Source organism: Ictidomys tridecemlineatus, chromosome 2 (genome assembly GCF_052094955.1).
Source record: "Ictidomys tridecemlineatus isolate mIctTri1 chromosome 2, mIctTri1.hap1, whole genome shotgun sequence".
Classification (NCBI taxonomy): Eukaryota; Metazoa; Chordata; class Mammalia; order Rodentia; family Sciuridae; genus Ictidomys; species Ictidomys tridecemlineatus.
This window is the reverse complement of record NC_135478.1, coordinates 11,534,439-11,558,820: the sequence shown is the minus strand read 5'-3', so window position 1 is coordinate 11,558,820 and position 24,382 is coordinate 11,534,439. Positions and strand designations below refer to the sequence as shown.

Here is a 24,382-nt window from a genome sequence, read left to right as displayed (position 1 = left end):
GGTAATAGACATTCAGTAGAAATCCTACTTTGCATTCTGGTTGTTCATCTTTTCCCAGGCTAGCGATATGTGACATAAAGCTGAGCAGGAAAGAGTAACCCACAGCTCCCAGTCATTCACACCATCAGATGAAAACGTAATGAATAACTTGATGAACCAAGAAACATCATCTTCATAGATATTCTCAAGAGCTGACCATACTAAAACAGATTAAGAGTCTAAAATCCTGATTGTGGCTACTTAAAGCCACCATGAGTGGATCAGAGATAGCATCCATTAGTCCAGCACAGCACAGGGAGGTGGACTCAGGCTCTGAGCTGCCTGTCTGGGTCCTGGCTCCACCACCCTCCCTGTCTCCCATGAACAGCTCAATTCTGGACTCACTTCCTGTGCCAGGAAACCCTTGTGATGTCACAGTGACCTGAGCCAATGAGGAGCAAGGTGGTGGTCACCATGGCAGCTGTCTGTGGAGCATCTGCTCTGAGCAGGTCATTTCCTGTGAGATTTAACCTACAACTTAGTTCACACAGAAACTGAAGAAGGAGGAATCTGCCAAGTATATAAGGAGCCAAAGTGTATAAGTTTGATTTCCTGTCATAAAGGATGTATACAAGGGCAAGTGTCAACTTGTCTAGGCAGAAGATGAGCTACTGAGTCCACATCTGACCACCTAAGATGAGAACTGAGGTGGGTGGAGGCCTTCATGATGGAGAAGGCTTCAGAATGCCTGCACTCCACTCTGATGCTGGACCACAGCCTCGGTGCTCAATAATGGAATCACCGTAACTACATCTATATATACCCTTTATAATTATCAAGTGTTTCATTAATTGTTTCATTAATTCACATTTCTTGTTTTTTTAAAATTTTTTTCTTAGTTGTAGTTGGGCACAATATCTTTATTTTATTTATTTATTCTTATGTGGCACTGAGGATCGAACCTAGCACCTTGCATGTGCTAGGTGAGTGCTCTACCGCTGAGCCACAACCCCAGCCCAGATGTTTCTTAACTTATGTTCCAAGCATGACCATCCTTACATGTTCTGTAAAAAGCCTCTTGAAGCAAAAGGGTAACTTCCCATGGTATTATTACAAAATGAATGCAGTCCTCTCTTTTGATGGAGGGGAAATAGCCATTTTCTGAAGATAATAATAGATGTGTTCCCTCTACAAGCCAGTACTTTGGGTTCCCAAAGACTAAGAGTCGGGTACCTCAGACTTAATACATCAAAAGTTCTAGGGAGGCTAGACTTCTAGAGGGCAGGAGACTTCATGGAGAAGGAGCATCAGAGACTGGATCCACCCGATTTCTAACCAGATGTCTTGGGACTTAAAAAGAGCAGGAAAAAGTTCCTTTCTGCTCTGACCAGTGTCCCATAGGGACATCGAGTGATCAGGGACTGAGGTAACTAGAGGAAATGTACCTAATGAGCAGACACAGCAGGGAGGTATAATAGCCACTCTGATGTCAATCAGAGGATACAGCCTTGGATCGAACAAGACATGGTCATTTCTTTTGAATCCTGAGTCAGGCTAGGCTCCAATGCTTCCCTCCTTCATATCATCTCACATGGGCACAGGATTTCACTCTCCGTCATCAACCAGCCAGGGAGGAATCCAGACTTTTACTGGGAGGCTGCTTTTCAGAGACAACATCCAGGTGAGTCTGAGAGCCCAGCAGGTATTGTAAAAAGGTTCAGCAAGAAGAGAAGGAGGCCAAGGCCACCTGAGAACTGAGCCAGCCCAGTCCAGAGCTGAAAGTCACTGTGTGCTTTCATCTCCGACTAACTCATCTGCAATTTATTGGAAGTGAATTAAAGGATGTATTTCTGAGACTTGGCAGTGTGTAGATCATTGCTGACAGAAATGGAACTGCAGTTGGATGGGTCTGAATGAGGAAGTGGTGCATGGTATTATTGGGAAATATCCAAGGAGGTTCACCATTCAGGAGTAATAAAATTCTGTACTAGGCATGGCGGCGTATTCATGAAGCTAGGGTCTTTTCCTCTGTAGTTTTATCATGAAGTCTATTTAAGCCTGTTTTTCTCTTCATTACGAAAGACCAGAATAATACTCTGCATAAAAAAAAAAAACTTCTTTGTAGTAAAAGTTCATGAGACACTTCAGAATACCTTCTCTCATGCATGTTTTTCTCATGAAAAACAAATTTTGTTTGGTAGGTAAAGAGACAACTAAGTGCTACAAAGTGAAATTCTTTCTCTACTGTTGATGCTGAATATATTTTGAAATTTGTTAGTTTTTTCCTTCTCTGCGTGATTCCAATTTGTTCATGTAAGCTCTATGTTTTCACGGGGTCTGTTTTCATCTTTTAAATCTCAAAGGAAGTACTGGAAGCTTTTTCCCACTGAATTTTCTGCTTGCCATCTGGTTCTCTTGTACAGGTACAAGACGTGTTTTGGAAAAAGGTTATGTGGGACTTCATGAATCTTGTGTGACCCAATCTGCCAGTCACCTTGAGTCCTTGTCATCCCGTCACCTTTAAGTTCAGAGAGTTCTTTTGCATCCTGATATCTGTAAAGTACCGTGTATACCTGTTGCCTTCTGATTTCATATCAGCTTTTCCTTAATATGAAAGTTTTGCCTTTTATGACTGCTTGTCTTTTATAAATAACCACCATCTCCTAACGTCTTGTGGAACATATTATTTTGCACTTAACTAAGGATTGCCTACATCTTTTTAAAATAAGCATGCCTTTATACATACAAATATCAGTGTATTGGGGGGATTCCCTTTTTCCAAAAAAAAGCATAAAAAAAATGGTTTCTTGAAGTTCTTGTGAGAAATAAGGAAGATCATGCATGAAATGAGTCCAGCTCACCCAGAGGGTAAGAACTCATGAAGGGAGGGAGCAATGGTGATATTTCAATCACTGTGATTAATTTCTTTCCTATTGCCACTGTGTTCTGTGTCACAAGCACATTTCACATCATTTATATGTAAGATGAAATGATAACCTTAGATATTGTTTCTTCCTTGCTCCTAAAAGATCTATTTTATTATCTTATTTCTACATCTTTGCCAATTAAATCTTGACTTAGAGATCCAGGTTGATGTGGTCAAAAGATGGCTATTTTAATCGTTTTGATGAGAATTTATTTTAGGTTATTGCTGAATTTTATTTCATGCAGTTGTTTTAAGTGCATTTTACTAGCCTGATCCTTCTGTTTATTGTACAAACTCTTAAATTCTTACATATTTTTTTATATAAATGCCCACCTTCATGAAAACACAAAAATGTGAACAAAGCAGGTAAGATCTCTGCTCGATTGGATTTTACATTTTACTGCCAAATGCTGCAGACAACAATGAAATAAATGCACCTATGTTATAACACCCTTGGGGATAAATCCTATGTGGAAGAGGATAGGTTGTTGTGACAGATGCAGGATTCTATAGATTGCTACAGAGTAAGCAGTCCTCAGAGCAGCTGCACTTGAATTCTTATGTTCAAAAGTAGGAATAATATTTCTATTTTTATTTCTTATTGATTCATTTCTGTTACATACAACAGTGGGATACATTTTGACATAAGCACCAAAGCAAGGAATTTAATTTGCTCTAATTCAGTTCCGAGCACTTCCCTCCTCCCTCTCCCAAACTTTCCTAGGTACGTACATGAATATACCAGTGAATTCAACACAAGACACATTAAAAAACTAAAAATACATCTCACAAAGTTTAGTAAAGGAAGGAAGCAGGGGGAGAGAATCATGCTTCTAACTGCTATTGAATTTGGTATTACAATGAATTTGAGGAGCATTTTGGCATCTATGTTTATCAGGAATATTGACCTGGAAGGATCTTTTCTTACAGAGCCCTTCTCTGTCCAAATTGTGACTCTCACAGTACAGACAACTGATCCTAACCCACAGAGAGAACTCAGGAGGGATTCAGTTGGATTAACCAGATGCTTTTGAAATCAAAATAATGGGGGCTGAGGTTATGGCTCAGTTGGTAGAGTGCTTACCTCACATGCACAAGGCCCTGGGTTCAATCCCCAGCACCAACAAAAGAACAGTTGGCTTTGAATAAACTTTAAAAGAAAATCAAAATATTGCAAAATTGCACTTAAATAACTAAAATAGTCAAACTCTTGGATGCCAGAATTCGATGGTGGTGATGGGGTAGTGGAGGACGGACACATGAGTTATATTAATGGTTATAAATTTAGACTTATATATGATGATGGGTTTCTAGATGCTTGCTCTGTGACTTACTGTCAAAGACTAACTGTATGATATTGTGCATGTATGAAATTACTGTTAGGGTAAGTCTTATGTTAAATGCTCTTAGCCCAGGAAAAACGAAATAAAAACCAGAATCGACACAAGGACACTCTGGGAATCAGTAGTTGTGTCTAAAACATGGGATGTGTGATGAGGTCACTAGGGTTTGCATATATCTAAACACATCCAACCATGCACACTGCACACGTGCAGTTTTTCATATATCATCTGCACCTCAACAAAGCTGCTTAAAACAAAGCAAAAGAGACAAAGTTTGGTCCAAAGACCCTCTGCTTGGTGAGAAACTTAGTGAGAAACTGCAGAAGCAGCCAGGAGGCCAGCTCCTCCCTCGACATTCAGACACAATCTCTCCACCTCCCTCTTGCTATCCTGGGTGCCTCTATGGCTCCCTTTGGAACTGGGGTGTATGCAGCGAGCCCCATCCTCAGGGCTGAGGCTCTGTTCACACCTCCAGCTGGGCTCCTGCAGGCAAGCACAGGTTTCTGCAAACAAACACATGGGTCCCCTCCTCCTTGAAGTCTCTTCAAGTGCCAACTTCTTACCTGTCTTTCCTGCACCCCTGTAAAAAGTAACCCTTCCACCTCCTCTCCCTATCACCTGTCATGTTTGATCCAAGGAAGTTGCACTGTATATGTTGAACAATCATTGCTTCTTTTGTTTTTAACTCATACATGTTTATGAGATGCCATGAGCTGTTTCAATGTATGGATACATTCTATAATGTTTAAAAGTCTCTTTCTCTAAACATGTACCCTTTCATTATGGTGTAAACATTATAAAAATCTCATTCTAGCTCTGTTATTTGAACTAATTAACCTATTAATATTTATTCTTCAGGATTGGATTGTAAGTGATTTTATATTGAAGGTATCACTGCCTAGACAGTTCCAGGAACATCATTTTAACGCAGTTTACATTCCTCAGAAGCATGAAAGAATTGCTCCTGAAAACTGTAGAATATGCAATATATTGAGGACAAGGCAGAGAGGAACAGGAACTCCTAATCAGAGATGGCACAGAAGATGTTCTAAAAAGTTCTGATACAAAAAATAGTTGTATTTTTCTCTTTCTAGTGTTCACCTATAGCACATGGAACCACAAAACGACACACAGATTTTGGAATTCCTTCTTCTGGGATTTTCAGAGGAACCAGAACTGCAGCCCCTCATCTTTGGCCTTTTCCTGTCCATGTACCTGGTCACTGTGCTGGGAAACCTGCTCATCATCCTGGCCACCATCTCAGACTCCCACCTGCACACACCCATGTACTTCTTCCTCTCCAACCTGTCCTTTGTGGACATCTGCTTCACCTCCACCACCATCCCCAAGATGCTGGTGAACATCCAGACACAGAGAAAGGCCATAACGTATGAAGGCTGCATCATACAAATTTATTTTTTCACATTACTTGTAGGGTTGGACGTCTTCCTTTTGACTGTGATGGCCTATGACCGGTATGTGGCCATCTGTCACCCCCTGCACTACATGATCATCATGAAGCCCCAGTTCTGTGTGTTGCTGATTCTGGCATCCTGGGTCACAAGTGCCCTGAATTCTTTACTACAGAGCTTAATGGTGTTGCGACTGTCCTTCTGCACAGACATGGAAATCCCCCACTTTTTCTGTGAACCTAATCAGTTGGTTCACCTTGCCTGTTCTGACACTTTCTTAAATAATATGATGCTCTATTTTGTAGCTGGGGTGCTGGGTGGTGGATCTCTTGCTGGTATCCTTTCCTCTTATGCTAAGATAGTGTCCTCCATCCGTGCAATCTCATCAGCTCAAGGCAGGTACAAAACCTTCTCCACCTGTACATCTCACCTCTCTGTGGTCTCCTTATTTTTTTGCACACTCCTAGGAGTTTACCTCAGTTCTGCTGTGACTCAGAATGCACACTCTAGTGCAACAGCCTCTGTGATGTACAGTGTGGTCACCCCCATGCTGAACCCCTTCATCTACAGTCTGAGGAATAAAGACATCAAGAGCGCTCTGAAAACACTCTTTGAGAGAGAAACTCTAAAAACTCTTGCATCTTAAAAGTTCCTGTTGATTGTAGGACTTGAAAGCTCAAAGCCAGAAATTAAATGATTTTGATCCAACTTTGTAGAAGTTGGTCTTTCTATTTATTTTCTAGAGTTCTTGTTTCCTTGATTTCAACTTCTCTACAAGTTATTTAATTCCCCTTGCTAAGCTTTGTGCTGTCTCTGGCATCTAAACCTCTCTGACATCTCCTCTATCATTTCTGTATTTCCTCAAAGTTATCTTCAAAACTGGATTGGAAATATGGTAATTCCCATTTATCTCAGGAGTCAACATGGATGTCTGGAGAATAATTTCTCCTCAATTGACATAAATCACAAGTTATTTTTTTCTTGTTGTCATTAGAAGCCATAATGTATCATTGTACTCCTTCCATAAGGAAATCGCACTTGATAACCAAGGCCTCTTGTGTAATTTAAAAAAATATTGTGTAGTTCTCAATGGACCTTTATTTTGTTATTTATACGCGGTGCTGAGAATCAAAACACTGCCTCATGCATGCTAGGCCAGCGCCCTACCCCTGGGCTATGACCCCAGCCCTCTAGAAGAAATCCCAAGACCACAGTTTTGCCCTTGTGGATTGCCTGCCTGCAGACATCACCATCTCAACTGCCCTTCCTGATGATGTGGACTTTAACACTGGAGAGAGAGAGAGAGAGAGAGAGAGAGAGAGAGAGAGAGAGAGAGAGAGAGAGAGAGAGATATTAGCTAATACATATCTCCAAGTGAAGTCCACATGGAAAGTTTCTAACCGACTAACTCCACATAGGGACATTACCCTGGATTATCTGATGAAGCCAAAGCAAACAAATGCCTTAAATACGGAAGAAACTGTAGAAAAGTCATTGTGAAGATAATGCACTGAAAGCAAGACCCCACCTGTCCTAGCTTTGGTCATTATGAGCCCTAAACACACACATCAGCTTGTCACACCACACCACATAAATATTGTTAAGACAAAAAAAATGAAAATCTAGGGGAAATGTATAATATATTGCATATTACAGAAATCAACATTTTAGTAACCATTTTTATAATTAAGTTAAATCCAAAATAGCAAATTAGACATGAACAAATTATTTGAAACAAACTAGAATTTATAGAAAAAAAAACTTTAAAAAAATGGTTGAAATATATGAACCTGTGATTTAGAATGATAAATACAGTTAACTTATAAATGCAAAAAGGTGCTCATTTTCATGACTATACCAAGAAATTTACATTAAAACATTAAGGGACTCTTAAGAATTCTTACTTTGGAGTTTATTTCTGTGATTACAACCTCTGGTTACAGAGCTTTTCACTTTTGGGGAGAATAACTGACGTAGGAGTTTATATAGGAAGTTTTCTATTTTATTTGAGCTTCAGCTACTGCTATTATAACACTTCTCTAGAAACCACTTAACATCAGACCTCAGAGAGTGTCCTGATTTACACAGCCTCTTAAAGAACTGTGCTAGACATTGCAGTGGCAAACAAAGGTAAGTTATAGTACTGGATTTCAAGAAAACCCTATTGGGCATGAGTAGAAAAATTCAGTAACTTGGGTAGGACTGAAAGGAGAGAGAATCAAATAAAATGGAAGGAGATCTTTGATTCTGAATTCATTTATATTTCCTCAGAACAAATATTTGTAAATAAACTTTCAGGGTAACATTTCCAAAGAAGCACAGATAACATTACTTCCAAAGATATAAATTTAAAGATGTAAGATTCAATGGATTAAACAATTAAGAAGAAATCATGACGGTAGATAACTGAAAAATTGGGTGGCTGCCCTAATTAAAAGTTAAAATTACTCTATTGTTTAATTTAGTTGGTGCTTGGTACAAATACATAAAGGTGGGAAATCTGCTGTGGTATGTTCATGTGTGTACATAGCATAATTTGGTCATATTCTTCAAACCTGTAAAAGAAGGGAAAGATGGACAGGGAGACCTGCCACCCTGACCTCCCTGGTCATAATCTGCATTCACACAAATCCCTGAGTGATTCAGATTTGCATTGACCCTGGAAAAAATTCTGGTGTTTCTCAAATTCCCCATGTTGTCCATGAAGGGAAATTCATGGACAAGGAGTAATAAAGACCAGATTCGCCTCATTTCTAACTGGTCACTTGGGAACAGAGAATGAGCAGGAAATGTTTTCTTTCTGCTCAGACCAATATCCCACAGGGACATCAGGTACTACTCAGGGGTTGGAATTAACAAGAGGAACGGCACTTCCTCAGAAGAGACAGGGAGCTATAAGTAGAGCCTGGGATGCTGTCCCTCAGAGAGGCGCTGGATAGAACAATGCGGCTTCTTTTGTTGTCTGAGGTCTGTTTAGGGGACCAGGGCATTAGTCCGTCTGCTGTCTTGTCTGGGGACAGAGCTTCAGTCTCCATCATCATCAACCAGGGAGGAATCCAGACTTCCACACAGAATCCTGCGAACTAGACACCCCGTCCAGGCGATCCTGAGACACAGGTACCGCAGGAAAGGGTCAGCAAGGATGGAACCTGACAATATGGACCAGAGGTCACCTGAGAACCAAGCCAGCTCAGCCCAGAGCTCAGGGACTCTGTGTTTCCTTACTGGGCTAATTTCAACTCATTCACAGTGTTAACAAGAGAAGTGTCTTTTAGACTCTGCGGTGCATAGAGCCTGTGGGCAATGACATGGGGAGCAGGGGTGAGACTCATGAATGACAGAAAGCATTCCCATAAAATCAGATTACAATCAAGGAGATTTTCTATTAGGGAGCGTGAAAAGGGAGTTAGCATTAGGGTTAGGGGATGTAGAGTGAAGAGAGGGTGTTTTTTCTTTATTTTTTTTTAAACAAGGAGTGTATTTGAGCCTATTTTCTTACCCTTTACAAATATCTGACTAGTGTTTTGCTTACAAATACTACTTTACAACAGCAGCTGGAGACTTGCATTTCCTGGATCTTCTCTTCATACTTAACATTCACATAAAAAAGCTTTACTTGATAGGTCAAAAGAACAGAAGGAACTTTACCTTGTATCTTTTTTTTTATTATTATTTTACTGCTTAAATTGAATATATGTTTGAGTTTGTTGGCCTTTCCTTCCTCTGCAATTCTGAATTGTTCATGCAAGATATTTGTTTGTAAGGAAATTAATTTCATCTGTTTTTTAAAAATTATCCTTTCAATGAAAGAATTGGAGATTTTTCTCTAAGTTTGCTGCTTGCCATTTCTTTTACATAAGAATACAAATATTTGGGGGAAAGCGTATGAATGTATATCAACTTTGGAAATCTATCAGCTAAGCATATTGCAGTCTCATTCCCTCTTTAGCTTTCTAAATACAGAAAGTTCCTCTGCATGATTAGTAGTTATTAATTGCTTCTTGTGTCTTTAGCAATTTTCTTGCCTATGTTTTTCCTGATCACTGTCTTTCTGGTTGGTGTGATTGGTTCTATTTGGACGAGCAACAATCATCTTCTGCCACCAGGTGGAACATATGTTATGCATTCAACAAAAGCTTACTTACATCTTTCTCACAGCTTACATTTCACACATAAAAGCTTCATTATATTTATAGTTTCCTTTTATGTATCGTGGGCATAAATATTATTATAGGTGAGGAATAAATGAGATAATACATGTAATGGATGTACCTCACAATAATGGCAAGACTCCTAAAAGAAGATCTGAGAGTATTTTGATCACAGAGATGACATAATTTCTTTATTTTTGCAATTGTGTCTAGTGTCACAAGCGTATCTGAATAAATTTGTGTTTATACAGGATGAGATTATAACTTTAGATTCTATTTCTTCCAATGGTCCTAAAGAAGTAACTATTATTATTATTTTATTTCCAGGTGTTTGTCAATGTAATGTTGACTCATGCTGATGGAATTACATTATTGCTACTTTAGGTCTCTTCCTTGAGAATTTATTTTAAACTTTAATTTCATTTTACTTAATGCAGTTAGTTTTGCATTAAATAAATGTTTTGCAGTCATTTATTCACCTGGCATTCTTTTTATTGTACAAACCATTACTTTTATTTTTTATGCATTCTAATTTTTTTTCCTTTGTGAAAATGCATAAGTGAGGACAGCAGGTAAGATCTATGCTCGTGTGCATCTTATAGTGGCAAAGGAAGAGTGTAGGGGAATAAGTGCATCTATGGTAGAACGTCCACAAGAGTATACCACAGGAAGAGGAGGACGGAGGGCCATGGTGGGTGTGGACTTTTATAGAGATTCATATAGAGTGAGCAGACCTCAGAGCCAGGGCTCTTGAGCTCATCTGTTCCAAACTGGGAATAATCTTTCTACATGTTGATGAGTTCATTTTGCTCGTATTTTGTTGGGGATTTTTACATCTGTGTTCATTAAGGATGTAAGCCTCTAATTTTCTTTTCTTGTACAGTTGTTGTCTGGCCAAACTGTGACTGTTATAACACAGGCATCTGATTCTTAAATAACTGAGAGATTTCAGGAGGGATCCACAGGATGCCTTTTAAATCAAAATACCACATGATTCCAAGTACATGATATATAAAGCTATTGATCTCATGGATGCATGGGCAGTGTGGTGTTAGGGAGACCAGGAAAAAATGTGTGGGCTGATCTTAGAGGGTATCTGGTCAGGCTTTTATAAGATCATTCATTTCCACCTGCTGTGCAACACAGGGCCTGGCAGTAACAAATGACTCTGTACATTTGAAGTCCTGCTATGAGGACAGATCTCAGGCTAATTGTTCTTACCACAGAAAAGAAGAAAGTGAAACTCAAAAGGACACTCTGGGTGGGTGATGGGTGTGTCTGTGGTGTAGATTGCATGAGGGGCACCAAGGTTCCATGTGTTTGAACTCATCAGATTGTGCTTACTGCATACATGCATTTATTCAGATATAACTACCCTTCAGTACAGATGCTTCAAACAGAAGATAAGGAACAATTTGCACAAAGGACCCTCTGCACCTTGAGAATCACAACCTTCAGCAATGTCAGGAGGCCACCTCCTTCCTCCCAGTTCTCAAACTTGGTCCCTCCTCCATCTCCTCTTGTTTGTTCTGATTGCCACCATGGCTTGATTTTGAAATAACAGCACCCTCAGTAGGTCTTTGCACTGCTCAATCCTCCAGCCAGGCACACATCTCTGAGGACAGTCTCATAGATCTGGCTCTCTGCCCTGAGATCTCTACTCAAATGTCTTACCTGTGCCCCTTAAAAAAATAGCACCTCCATTCACCCTTCTTTTTACCTGAACATGTTTTCTTTATAGCAATTATTACTTATTACAGAAGTAATAATTACAGAAGCATTTATATTTTTAAGGCTTTTTATTTTTAATGTTTGTGTTAGTGCCTTACAGCCATACATAACAGTGGGGTTCATTTTGACATAATCACATACTCATTGATATAATTTGTTCCACTTCAGTTTATAATCCCCCCCCCCCGTTTCACTGTGCTTGACTCCACTGGCCTTACCCCCATGTATTTATTGGTTTTTTTTTGGGGGGGTGTACCAGGGATTGAATTCAGGTACACTCAGCCACTGAGCCACACCCCAGTCCTATTTTTGTATTTTATTTAGAGAAGGGGTCTCACTGAGTTGCTTAGCACTTTGCTTTTGTTGGCTTTGAACTAGTGATCCTCCTGTCTCAGCCTCCAGAGCCACTTGGATTATAGGCATGTGTCACTGCACTCACCTTGTATTTTTATAAATTGGTACTTTATATGTATAAATAGGTGTGGAATTCACCATGTCTTTTTAATATTTTAACTGATACATTAAAACTCTATGTATTAATGGGATGCAATGTGATGTTTTAATAATTTTATACATTGTATGAAATTAAAATCTGCTCAAATATATATCATTCTTTTATAGTGAAAACTCTCAAAACCCCCCTTTAGCTCCTGGTTTTGATTCATTTCCTCACACATGATTTTTTCTGCATGAATGGATTGTAGGTACTTTTATTTTAAAGGCTCACTGCCTAGACAGTGCCTGGATCATGGATGGACCTAACTTATATCTCACAGGTTCATAAAAGAATAGTTCATTAAAACTGTAGAGTATCTGATACATTGATAAAAAAGGTGGAGAGGGACAGGAATTCCTAATCTGAGATGTGCAGGGAACGGGTGGCACTTTAAAGAAAATCAGATAGAAAAATTAATGATGCTGATGTGATTCAGCAATCTGTATACGGGGTAACAATGGAAGTTCATAACCATTCTGAATCAAATTGTGAAACATGATATATTAAGAAAGATGTAATGTTTTGAAAGACCAACAATAAAAAAAAAATAAAAAAGAAAAAAAAGAAAAAAGAAAAATTAATGATGTTATTTTTCTCTTTCCTTGTGTCAATCAAAGCACATGGGACTACAAAATGACACACGAATTTCTGAATTTTTTCTTCTGGGATTTTCAGAGGAATCAGAACTACAGCTCCTCATCTTTGGACTTTTCTTCTCCCTGTACCTGGTCACTGTGCTGGGGAATCTGCTAATCATCCTGGCTGTCATCTCAGCCTCCCACCTGCACACACCTATGTACTTCTTCCTCTCCAACCTGTCCTTTGTGGACATCAGCTTCACTTCTACTACTGTCCCAAAGATGTTGGTGAACATTCAGATGCAAAGTAAAGTCATAACCTATGTAGGCTGCATCATACAGATATATTTTTTTGCGTTGTTTGCAGGGTTGGACAACTTCCTCCTGGCCGTGATGGCCTATGACAGGTATGTGGCCATCTGTCACCCCCTGCACTACACACTCATTATGAACCCCAGGCTCTGTGGATTTCTGGTGCTGGCGTCCTGGGTCACAAGTGCCCTCAATTCTTTATTGCACAGCTTAATGGTGTTGCGATTGTCTTTCTGCACAGACTTGGAAATCCAACACTTTTTCTGTGAACCTAATCAGGTGGTCCACCTTGCCTGTTCTGACACTTCCCTTAATGACCTGGTGGTGTATATTACAGCTGTGTTTCTGGCTGGTGGCCCCCTCAGTGGTATCCTTTACTCTTACTCCAGAATAGTGTCCTCCATCCGTGCAATCTCATCAGCTCAGGGCAAGTACAAAGCCTTCTCCACCTGTGCGTCTCACCTCTCTGTGGTCTCCTTATTCTATTGCACACTCCTGGGGGTGTATCTTAGTTCTGCTGTGACCCAAAACTCACCCTCAAGTGCCACAGCCTCAGTGATGTACACTGTGGTCACCCCCATGCTGAACCCCTTCATCTACAGTCTGAGGAATAAGGACATCAAGAGCGCTCTGAAAACACTCTTTGAGAAACTATAAAAGCTCCCATTATCCTGGACCTTCAAAACTACTGCTGATTGCAAGGCTTGAAGCCTCAGAGCAAGAAATTACAATATTTTATTGAGATTGTGGAACTAGAACTGCCTCTTCTTTGTTTTATGGAGTTTCCATTTCTTTGATTTTTAACTTCTCCAAGAAAAATATGTAAGTCATCTCATGAGCTTTCTGCTCTGACATCCACAGAGCATTCCCCTTTATCCGTGACACACTTCCTCAAAATTGTTTTCAATTCATGGATTGGAAAGGGTGGAAATTCCCATTTATTTCATAGGGGACAAGATGAATTTCTGAAGAATAATTTCTTCTCAGGATACAGATTACACAAAATTATTTGTGATTAGTTTGTACTAAAAACATTGCCGTGTGTTGTGTGTACTCTTTTGATGGAAAAATGTCACACTTGACAATGAAGGTCATTTGCATAGTTTTATCCAGGAGGAGAGGCTGGGATCACAGTTTTCTCTTGCAGTTCATCATTGCTTTGTACCTACTGTCCGTGTCTTCTTTATTTAAGAATGTGAGTTTTGAATTCATTGTTTTGTGACTGAGCAGAAGCTTTTCTTCTCTTCATCAGTGTTCAGTTATAGAGCTTGGTGTCTGCAATATCTTCCACTGTCACAGGGGAAGCAAATTATTTAATCTCCATCTGCAAGAGAAGGCTGCGACAGAAAATAAACAAGAAATAATAGGTTGATTTCTTTGGTCTCAGAATCAGAGAGAGCTGTAAACACGATGAGATAGACTTGTACATTGCACATTGCATATTGTATCGCTACGCAAAATATGGCTTTTCATATTGCAAATGGAATCACTGAAGTGTGGAAGACTGCTCTCCCTGTGTAAGGGGGTTTGCTCAATGAAGATTGGTGGACAGTTCTTGTGGTTTATTACTGACTTATCTTTCCATTTCCACTTGAAAATTTCTAGTGCTGCCTAGAAAAAATGAATCTTTCTGTTGTTCCAAGTGAACTATCCACCCTTTTCTGAATTTTGCCATAACCATGAGAGGTCGTGAATGAGCAATATCATTATCATCCATTTATATATGCCATTTTGGCTCAAGTATTGCTTCTACAACTATCATGAGCTCAGTGTAACTTGCAAAAATGCCTGGATTCTTACCCAATTTTGTGATAGTAGGCCATAAGTTCTCCTGCAAAAACATGCATATTCCTTCATGAAACCAAGCTCTAAATAACTCTTTCCACGTGGTCCCATTTGTATAACAACACTACATTAAACCACTGGCATTTAGGAATGGTTGTTATGCAGCAATGCCTAACTATTACAATAAAGAAAGAAAACAAGACAGAGTAGAAGTATAATAATCTGCTACTTCATTTTTTTTGGCATTGGTATAATATTTAAAGACAATATTCACAACTGTATGATAAAGGTAACATAGTCACCGGTTGCAGGGATGAGAACTTGGATACCTGTAGGGGTATCCAAGTTTATGTGGTGCTGCTGAGGATCAAATCCAGTGCCTCTCTTTCATATCCTCTATTCACCAAGAAGCTCTTACTGAAGAAAGTTCACTCACATATACCGGCATTTACAAATAAGGTTCTCACCTTGCCTACTTGCTTGAATGGAGTGGCCAGCAAACTTCTGTGAAGGGGCAGATAGTAAATGTCTGGGGATTTAGAGGCCAGATGGTCTGTCTCTTGACAGTGACTCAGCTCTGCCATGAGGGTGGCAGCAGCCAGAGACAACACACACACACACACACACACACACACACACACACAAACGAAGATGGTGTGACCATCTCCCAGTAAAACTTCACTTACGGAGACCAAAATTTGAACTTGATGCAAATCAAAACCACACCTCTTCAAAGAACACAGAAATGCTAATCAGCACCATTCACTTATAGTTGGAATCTAAGAAAAGCTGATCTCATAGAAGATGAAATTAGAACCAAGGTCTGACCGGAAATTCAAGAGGAGCAATGGGAAGAAGTTGGTCAATGGATATAATGAGAGCTGTGGCATAATTGCAGCCATCTTGCTTCCCCCCACTCTCACTTTATGAATACTGTTCTTATTCTCAAAAAATAGAAACTAGCCTGAGATAAAACCTACCTGTCTGGCGATGGACTGGTCTCTCTCTGTTCTCTCATTGAGAGATAGAAGACAACTTACCGGCACCTGAGATGGGATGTACTGGTTTCTCTGTTCTCTCCTTGAGAACACTTTCCCTGTTCCCCCTCTGAGAGATAGGAGAACTGGGCTTCCACAAGATCATATGTCAGTTCTGACTAAACCCGTCCCTAACCTGCGACCATGATTCTAGCACATTCAAGGGGGAGTTGCTGCTGTTCTCTGTGAAGAACAGTCCGTCAGACTTCTGAAAAATAAATCCACTTCTCATCCCAGGTTTGTATGTTATTAGTCCTGCACCACTTTCAATAGTCAGATAGGAGGAATAATTCTGTTGTTCTACTGTTTACTAGGGGGGACAAAAATTAATAATATATAACATGTATTTTTTAATACTTTGAAAAATTTTTTATGTGGTGCTGCTGAGGATCAAATCCAGTGCCTCAAACATGCTACATAAGTATTTTGCCACTGAGCTACAAACCAAGCCCCTATAACATGTATTTTTAAAAAGCTAGAAAAAAGTATTTTGATCTTATCATGAGGAAATGATATGTGTTTAAGAACATGGAAATGCTAATTAACTGAATCAATCATTGCACAATGTACACCTTTATAAAAGTATCACATTGTACACCTTACATGTATGTGTGATTATGATTCGATAAAAATTAAAAAGTAACAAAATTGCTAAAAGGAAAATAGCAATAGTTAATGAAGATAAGAATTTGGAATCCTCATCCATTACTTCTGGGAATGTAAATGTCGCACCTGCTGCAGAAAACTATTTGGCAGTTCTGCAGAGAGTTGGACATAGAACCTTCATATCACTTAGCAATTCCAACTTGTGTGTATATATACAAAAGAAGGGAAAACAGAGTCTCAAAAGATGCTTGGACACCAAGGTCCATAGCAACATTAGTCACAGTAGCAAAATGGTGAGAAAAAGGTGTCCCTCAACAGACAACTGCATAAACACAACGCTGTGTACTCAGGTCAGTCAGCCAGGAGCAGAAAGGACCTTCTGACACATGCTACAGCTGGGGTGGATTTGGAGGCACCGAAGATCACCTGGCCAGTATGTTGTTGTCACCTGCAGAAAAGAAACCACACTCCAAGTCAGAGTGTTTTCCTGTGGACAACACCTGGGTCTCTTCACTGCTGACCTCAAGGTGTGTGGCTCCGACCCAGCTGTGTTTGCCCCAGGTGCGTCATCATTCTGGGAGGGTGGCTGAGGAAAAGGCCCCCGCGTGAGAGGAGCCCACCCTTCCAACACAGAGGAAGAGGAGGACGTGGCGGAATCCCCTAAGCCTCTTACAGCTTCTTCCCATAGATCAGGTCACGTCTGCCCACATACTATGACCTGATGCAGGTCACTTTGGCATTAGGCTTCTCTAGAGGAAGTGGACAGGTGACAGATGGAAACACAGGTTCAGATATGCGATGGACTCCCGTGAACACAGAGCCTGAGTGTTTCCACATTGGCTGCTGCTGCTGGAAAGTCAGAGAAGCCAATCGTGTGACTCAGTCCAAGAAGCCAGAGGTCTCAGAACCAGGGAGGACATGGTGCAGCAGCCAGACCAGGAGGAGAGACGCCAGGACCCAGAGGGCTGCTGGGGCCAGTGCCAGAGGCTCTAGGAACTGGGGTCAGATGTCCAGCAGCAGCAGCAGGAGAGAACACGCCTGCTCCAGAGGGAAGAACCAGCAGGGAGCTTCCCCTTGTTCTGTCTTCCTCTTCAGGGCAGGGCCAGACTTCTGGATGGAGTTGCTCCTGGGGAGGGAGAGTCATCACTCTGTCCAGTACCAATCTTCTCTGGAAACACTCTTCAAGAGACACAGAAAACTAAAGATTTACCAATTCCCCTGGCATCCTTCAATCTACTCAAGTAGACCCCCAAAATTAACCACTCACTTGTCCATGTCCAAAGTCACACAGGAGGGACATGCACTCATATCAGGCAAGGCCAAGACCCAAAGTCCTGGGTAGAGTTGGCCAGTTGTCCTGCAGAATATGTGGGAGTGATGACTAACTGTAAAATATAAAACAAGTTCTCTGTGGGGCAGAATCAGAGAGGTCAGCATTTCTATTTCTGGTGGCATCAAAAAACGTTTATGAATTATCTTCTATAGATTTACCAGGATGAGAAATAAGGGGCAAATAATTTGATTCACCAAGAAATATCAGGTTTTTTTTTAGATCTTCCCAAGAGGAGAACATAGTAAAACAAACTTAAAGAATCTGAAAACCTTTACTGTGGCTATTTGGACCAATCCCAAGTGAGTTAGAGATGACGCCCAACACAGCACAGGGTGGTGGACCAAGGCTCTGAGCTGCCTGCCTGGGTCCTGGGAGGATGTCTCTGCGCCACCTCTCCTTGTCTCCTAGGAGCCACTCAATGCTGGACTCACTTCCTGTGCCAGGAAACGCTTGTGATGTCACAGTGACCTGAGCCAATGAGGAGCAAGGTAATGGTCACAATGGCTGCTATCTGTGGGACATCTACTCTCCACAGGTCATTTCATGTGATCTTTATCCTACAAATTAGTTCACACAGATACTCCATGAAGAAAGGGGAGTCTACCAAGGTTGTAGATAAGGAGCCAAGGACAACAAGTTTAATTTCCTGTCACAAGGTAAGCCTTCAAGAGGCAAATGTCAACTTATTTAGGCAGAAGCTGAGCTACAGAGTCCAGCACCTGACCACCTAAATTGAGATGATGAAGGCCTTCGTGGTGGAGAAGGCCTTGGAATGCCTGCACTTGACTCTGATGCTGGACAACAGCTTTAGTGCTCAATAATGGGAAAACCAGATGGCGCAGCAATCGCATCATTGGATATGTTCATCCAAAGGAAATGAAGTTAGCCTCAGAGACTTCTGCACTTCCATATTCACTTAGCCTTATTCAGATAAGCAGATATGGAATCCACCTATGTCTGGATACATGGATGGATGAATTTAACACCTTATGTATACTCAGGGGAGTATGGTTCAACCATAAAAATGGATGAAATTCTGTCAGCTGTGACAACACAGATGAAAATGGAAGTCCCCAGAGAAGTGAAAGTGAGACAGGAAGACAAATGCTGCATGATCTCACTCACATGTGGAATCTAAAACGTTAATTTCATGGATATAAAAAAAGTGAAATGGTGGTCACCAGGGACTGATGTGGTTTGTGGGGTTGTGGGGAGAGATGTTGGTCAAAGGATCTGAGGTTCAGCTAGACAGGAGGAAGAGTTCAGGAGACCGACAATCTGGTGACCATAGTTAGCAACAGAATCTTTAACAGTGGTGAGTGGATATTGAGTGTCTCACCACAGAAATAATAACCACAGGAAGTGATGCGCAGGATGATTAGCTGGATGCAATCATTCCACAGTGAATGTGTTCTTGAAAATGTTCTGTTAGAGGCCATTATCATGATTTTTCTGTGCTTAAAAGAAGAGGAAGAGGAAGAGGAAGAAGGAGAAGGAGGAGAAGGAAGAGAAGGAGGAGAAGAAGAAGGAGGAGAAGAAGAAGGAGGAGAAGAAGGAGGAGAAGAAGAAGGAGGAGAAGAAGAAGGAGAAGAAGAAGAAGAAGAAGAAGAAGAAGAAGAAGAAGAAGAAGAAGAAGAAGAAGAAGAAGAAGAAGAAGAAGAAGAAGAAGAAGAAGAGGAGGAGGAGAAAAAGAGAAGAAGGAGGAGGAGGAGGAGGAGGAGAAAGAGAAGGAGAAGAAGGAGAAGGAGGAGGAGGAGGAGGAGAAAGAGAAGGAGAAGGAGAAGGAAGAGGAGGAGGAGGAGGAGGAGGAGGAGGAGAAAGAGAAGGAGAAGGAGGAGGAGGAGGAGGAGGAGGAGGAGAAGAAGAAGAAGAAGAAGAAGAAGAAGAAGAAGAAGAAGAAGAAGAGAAGAAGAGAAGGAGGAGGAGGAGGAGGAGGAGGAGGAGGAGGAGGAGGAGGAGGAGGAGGAGGAAGGAGAAGGAGAAGAAGAAGAGTAGTAATCCACCTACCGGGACCAGGAGCTTGTAGCCTAACTGTCAACTCTTGCAAAAGCACTATCTCTTACCACACTAACCCGTCAAATCACAACCTTTATTTCAACCAGATCCCCAAGTGATTCATATACACACTGAAGTTGGAAAAATTCTGGTCAGAAAAGTGTTTCTCAAACTCCCCACTGTTGACATTTGTGTGAAATAACACTTTGATGCATGGTGTCCTGTGCTTTCTTGGCCACTGAGCAGGATCCCAGGCTTCCACCTCATAGGTTCTGTATAAATCCCAAGTGATTAAAAATCCAAAATTTCCTCAACAATTGCCACCCGTCTCCAGGAGGCCTGATCATGCCTGGTGGACAACTGGTGCCCTGGATCAGGAGAAGAGGGAACAAGCTCATTACAACTCAGTTCATAACTGGAGGCAGATCTTTTTGTCTCTCTGGTCCCCATTTATACAAATATAAAATGAGTCATGACACTATTGACTTTATACAATACGCATCTATAAAAACTAAATGAAACAATCCTTGTAAGATTCTAACTTCAGTCCATGCTGCAGGCACATGCACACACGCATGTGCACAGTCACACACACAAATACCTAAGTATATCACTAAAAATTGCCTAATGTTTTATAAATAAAGGCATGAATGACAATTTTTTCCAAGGCAAACTGTGACACTATATTTTGTGTTTTGAAATGACAGTTTTTAACTTTAGTTCCAAGCATGAAATAACTAAGTGCTTTGTAAAAAGCATCATGATTTCAAGAGTTGTGGTAAATTTCCAAGACTTTATAACAAACACAGTTCTATTCCCTAATGAAGAGACAATAGCAATTCTCTGAAGGGATTGGGGGCTGTGTCCCTCCAAGCCAGTGCTTGGTCAGTCCATGAATCTAGCAAAGTCAAGTAGCTTGGAGGAAATTGTAGCTAAGCAAAATGGGCAAAAAATGCTAAGGAGTGTAGATTTCTGGAAGGTGGAGGATTTTATGGAGAAAGAAAAACAAAGACCAGATTCACCTAATTGCCCTGATCTCGTGGGAATATAGAATAAGCAGGAACATTTCACTTTCTGCTCTGACCAATGTCCCCTAGGAAAGTCAGGAGCTCAGGGGATGGAGTGACGAGAGGACTGTATCTAATGAGAAGAGAGGGAGCTACAAGTAGCTGCCCTGATCTTGCCCCTCAGAGTGTGCAATCACACAGGCTAAGCAGGACGTTTTAGCTTGTTCTGGAGTCCTAAGTCTGGCTCAGGGGCCAGGGATTCACTCCTCCTGCTGTCTTGTCTGGGGACAGAGCTTCAGTCTCCACCATCAACTTCCACAAGGACTTCCACAAGGAGACCTTCTCAGAGGCCCCATCCATGTGAGCCTGAGACCTGGTAGGTCCTGCAGGAAATGTTCAGCAAGAACAGAAGCTGACAACATCCACCCAGCCAGCCCGGAGCTGAGAGAGCTGAGTGCTGACTCACTCATCTGCCACTGGTTAACATGTTAAAAAGAGAAGCGACTCTCAGATCTGCAGTGCTTAGATCATTGCTGACAACATATAATGGGAACAAAGTCCAATTAGACAAGACTTGGAAAGTGTATCAAGTATTTTCCATAAAATGAGAACATATCCAGGGAGCTCCCCAGTACCAGGTTGGGCAAAATGGGTCTCAGGGGTGGCGGGCTGTGCAGTGAGGTGAGGACATTTCTTCTTTAATTTCAGCCTGGAGAGTATTCAAGCCATTTCCATATTCATTACAAAGGGGAGACTAGGGCTGCTTACAAATACTTCCTTCAGGGGACATACATCTCACAGCATCCTCTCTTGTGCTAAGTGGTCACATGAGATAAGTCTTACTTAATATGTTAGTGTAGAAAATTAAAGAGCTTTATTTTGCAATTTTTATTGCAAAGGCTGAGTCTATTTTAGCTTGTTAGCCTTTTCTTTCTCTTTGTAATTGCAAATACTTTGATTTTATGGGAACTGGGTATTTTCTTTTAACTCTGAGAAGAATTGGAAGTTGTTTTCACTAAGATTGCTGTTTTCATTTAGTTCTTTTAAATATTTATTGCCCTTTAGAGGGAGAACATGTGTTAATAAATTTCATGTGGCCAAACTTATGAGTTGGTCACATTGCTGACCCACCCCTCCATTGTTTTTTATACTAAAGTTCTTCTTCATTATCGGCAGTAATTTAGTCCCTTTTATACCATTTTGCATCTCATTTCTTATCTGTTCTTCCTTATTACTCCCTTTTTGCTTTTGAGTTGGTTCTATTTTTATGAGTAGCAATCACCCCCTGCCCTCTTGTGGAAGGTATTTCATTGCAATCAAATGAAGATCACCTGTATCTTTTTCATATGCACGTTTCATACACAGGAGTTTCGTTACATCTACAGAGATCCTCTCTCTGCACAGCTGGAATAGGCACCTGACCCCATGGGCTTCCTGCTGGGATTCGGTGGGAAGATGCAGGTAGCACTCCTGGCCCACGTGCATGGTGGGAACTCATGAAGGGAGCGGTGATGACGCTCTAACCTTGGTTGTTACTCACTCCATCGCTCCTGGCGTTATGTCCAGTGTCCTAAGCACATTTGTACACACTTATGTTTTTACAGGATGAAACTATAACCTTTGGATACCACTTCTTTCACTGCTCCTAAAAAAGTATCTTTTTATTATTTATTTCCTGGTCTTTGTCAATCTTGAATTAGAGACTCATTGTGATAGTTATTTTAGTTCTTTTGATGAAAATTTTATGTTAGATTTTCATTCATTTCATTTAATGAATTTGATTTGCAACCATTTATTCACCTGATTATTCTTTTCTTATAGAAACTCTAAATTTATTATTTTTTTTCAATTAAACTGTCCACATTTGTGAGAACACAAAATGAAGAGAAAAGGTAGAATATCTTCTCATTTGGACCTTAGATTATAACGGCAAGTGCAGACTACACAGAAACAAATGCATGTATGTTATAATTTCCTCAGGGATAAATACTCTGAGGAAATATGGCAGAATATCAGGAGAGGGGCAGGATTTTATGGAGAGTATTATAGATCAGGGGCAATTCAGTTCCTGAATTCCAAGTTGTAATAATACTCTTACCATGCCATTGAAAGTATTTGCTTTAATTTCATTGAAGTTTGTGCCTCTACGTTCATCTAGAACAATGGCCTGTAATTATTTTTAGCACTTATCTGGCTAAACTGAGCTTATTATAATACAGACTCCTGACGCTAACCAAGAGAGAGAAATGAGGAGGGACACACTTTGGTCTACAGGATACCTTTTAAAGTAACATAATGCATGATTCTACAGGCATGAGATTTCTAAAATTGTCACATTCATACACAGAATAGAACATTGGTATCAGGCCAGGGGATCAGGGGAAATGTGGGTCGTGTGTTTTGCGGTTGGAAAATTAGTTATATATGGTGATTAATTTCCAGACACCGGCTACACCACGAAGTACCAGGACTAATGATATATTATTGTGCATATGAAAATGTTCTGGTAGGATAGACCTTAGGATAAATGGTCTTGCCAAAGAAAAAAATCAAGAAAACAAGAAACAATAGGGACCCAGGGACACTCTTGGAGGAGATGCTTACATCTATGTGTTGAAGGGACAGCCAGAGTTCACAGGTGTCTAAACTCATCTCTCGTCCACATAAAGTATGTGCACCTCCTCGGGGGTCAGCCACCTCAGGAAAGCCACCTCTAGCAACTGTCAGGAGACAGCAGGGGAACAAAGGCCCCTCCTGAGAATCTCCACATCTTCACAGAAGCCAGGAGGCAGCTCCTTCCCTGTGGCTTCCTTTGAAATGAGAATGTGCACAGTAGGCACTGTCCTCAGGATTCTGCACCCTCACCTCTCCTGCCAGGCCCAGGTCTCTGCAGACCACCTGAGGGTGCCCTCCTCTCTTGCAGGCCTCTGCCCAAGTGTCACCTTTGACCCATTTACCTGGACCCCCTGAAGAACAGCCTCTCTATCTCCTTCCCTTCAGATCTGTCCTAGTTGGATTCATATTGATTATACCATGTGACATTATGAGGACAAATTATGAAGAGGTTTCTTGTTAATTTTTACCATTACATATCACTGACACATATGCATGTTGTGCCTTGTGATGTGTTTATCTAGGTACACTCTGGTATTTAAATATAGCTCCTCAAAAGGTATCATCATTTTATGGAGAAAGCTTTAGAAACCCTATTATACAGCTGCTTTTTTTTTAAAAAAAAATTATAGTTGCAGTTGGACACATACCTTTATTTATTTATTTTTATGTGGTCCTGAGGATCAAAACCAGGGCCTTATATGTGCTAGGTGAGTGCTCTACCACCGAGCCACAACCCTAGCCCCAAGAGCTGCTGTTTTTAATAATGGTCTACATACATTTGTTCTCCATAATGAAAACTTAGGGTCTTCTATTTTCAGCAGCCTGTGCCCATTGCAGAGCCAGGGCCAGGAACAGGATCGGAACTCAAGGCCCCTTCATCAAGGACATAGAAGGATTGTTCATTGGTAGAATACAAACCATGCTGAGGAAAAGGTAGAGAAGGACTGAAACTTCTAAATAGAAATAAATCAGCTTATCAGGGAACAAGTCTACTAAGTAGGAATGGCACTGGGGTCACCCTAAAAGGGATTAGTTTAAAAAACTACTCATGTTCAATTTTTTCTCTTCACAGCAC

At 40.8% G+C, this 24,382-nt stretch overlaps 2 protein-coding genes across 2 annotated transcripts; both read left to right on the top strand.

Moving 5' to 3' along the window:
• The first annotated feature begins 5,358 nt into the window (after window positions 1-5,358).
• On the top strand, window positions 5,359-6,306 carry LOC144368028 (olfactory receptor 7A17-like). Its single transcript, XM_078026161.1, has one exon. The coding sequence runs from the start codon at window positions 5,359-5,361 to the stop codon at window positions 6,304-6,306; it is 948 nt and encodes a 315-aa protein (XP_077882287.1).
• Window positions 6,307-12,658: 6,352 nt separating this feature from the next.
• LOC101977036 (olfactory receptor 7A17) lies at window positions 12,659-13,585 on the top strand. Its single transcript, XM_005336332.2, has one exon. It carries the CDS (start codon window positions 12,659-12,661, stop codon window positions 13,583-13,585), a length of 927 nt encoding a protein of 308 aa, XP_005336389.2.
• Window positions 13,586-24,382: the final 10,797 nt, after the last annotated feature.

Excerpts from the sequence above, each read along its gene's own strand:
- LOC144368028 (XM_078026161.1), top strand. The coding sequence starts at position 5,359 with ATGGAACCACAAAACGACACACAGATTTTGGAATTCCTTCTTCTGGGA.
- LOC101977036 (XM_005336332.2), top strand. The coding sequence starts at position 12,659 with ATGGGACTACAAAATGACACACGAATTTCTGAATTTTTTCTTCTGGGA.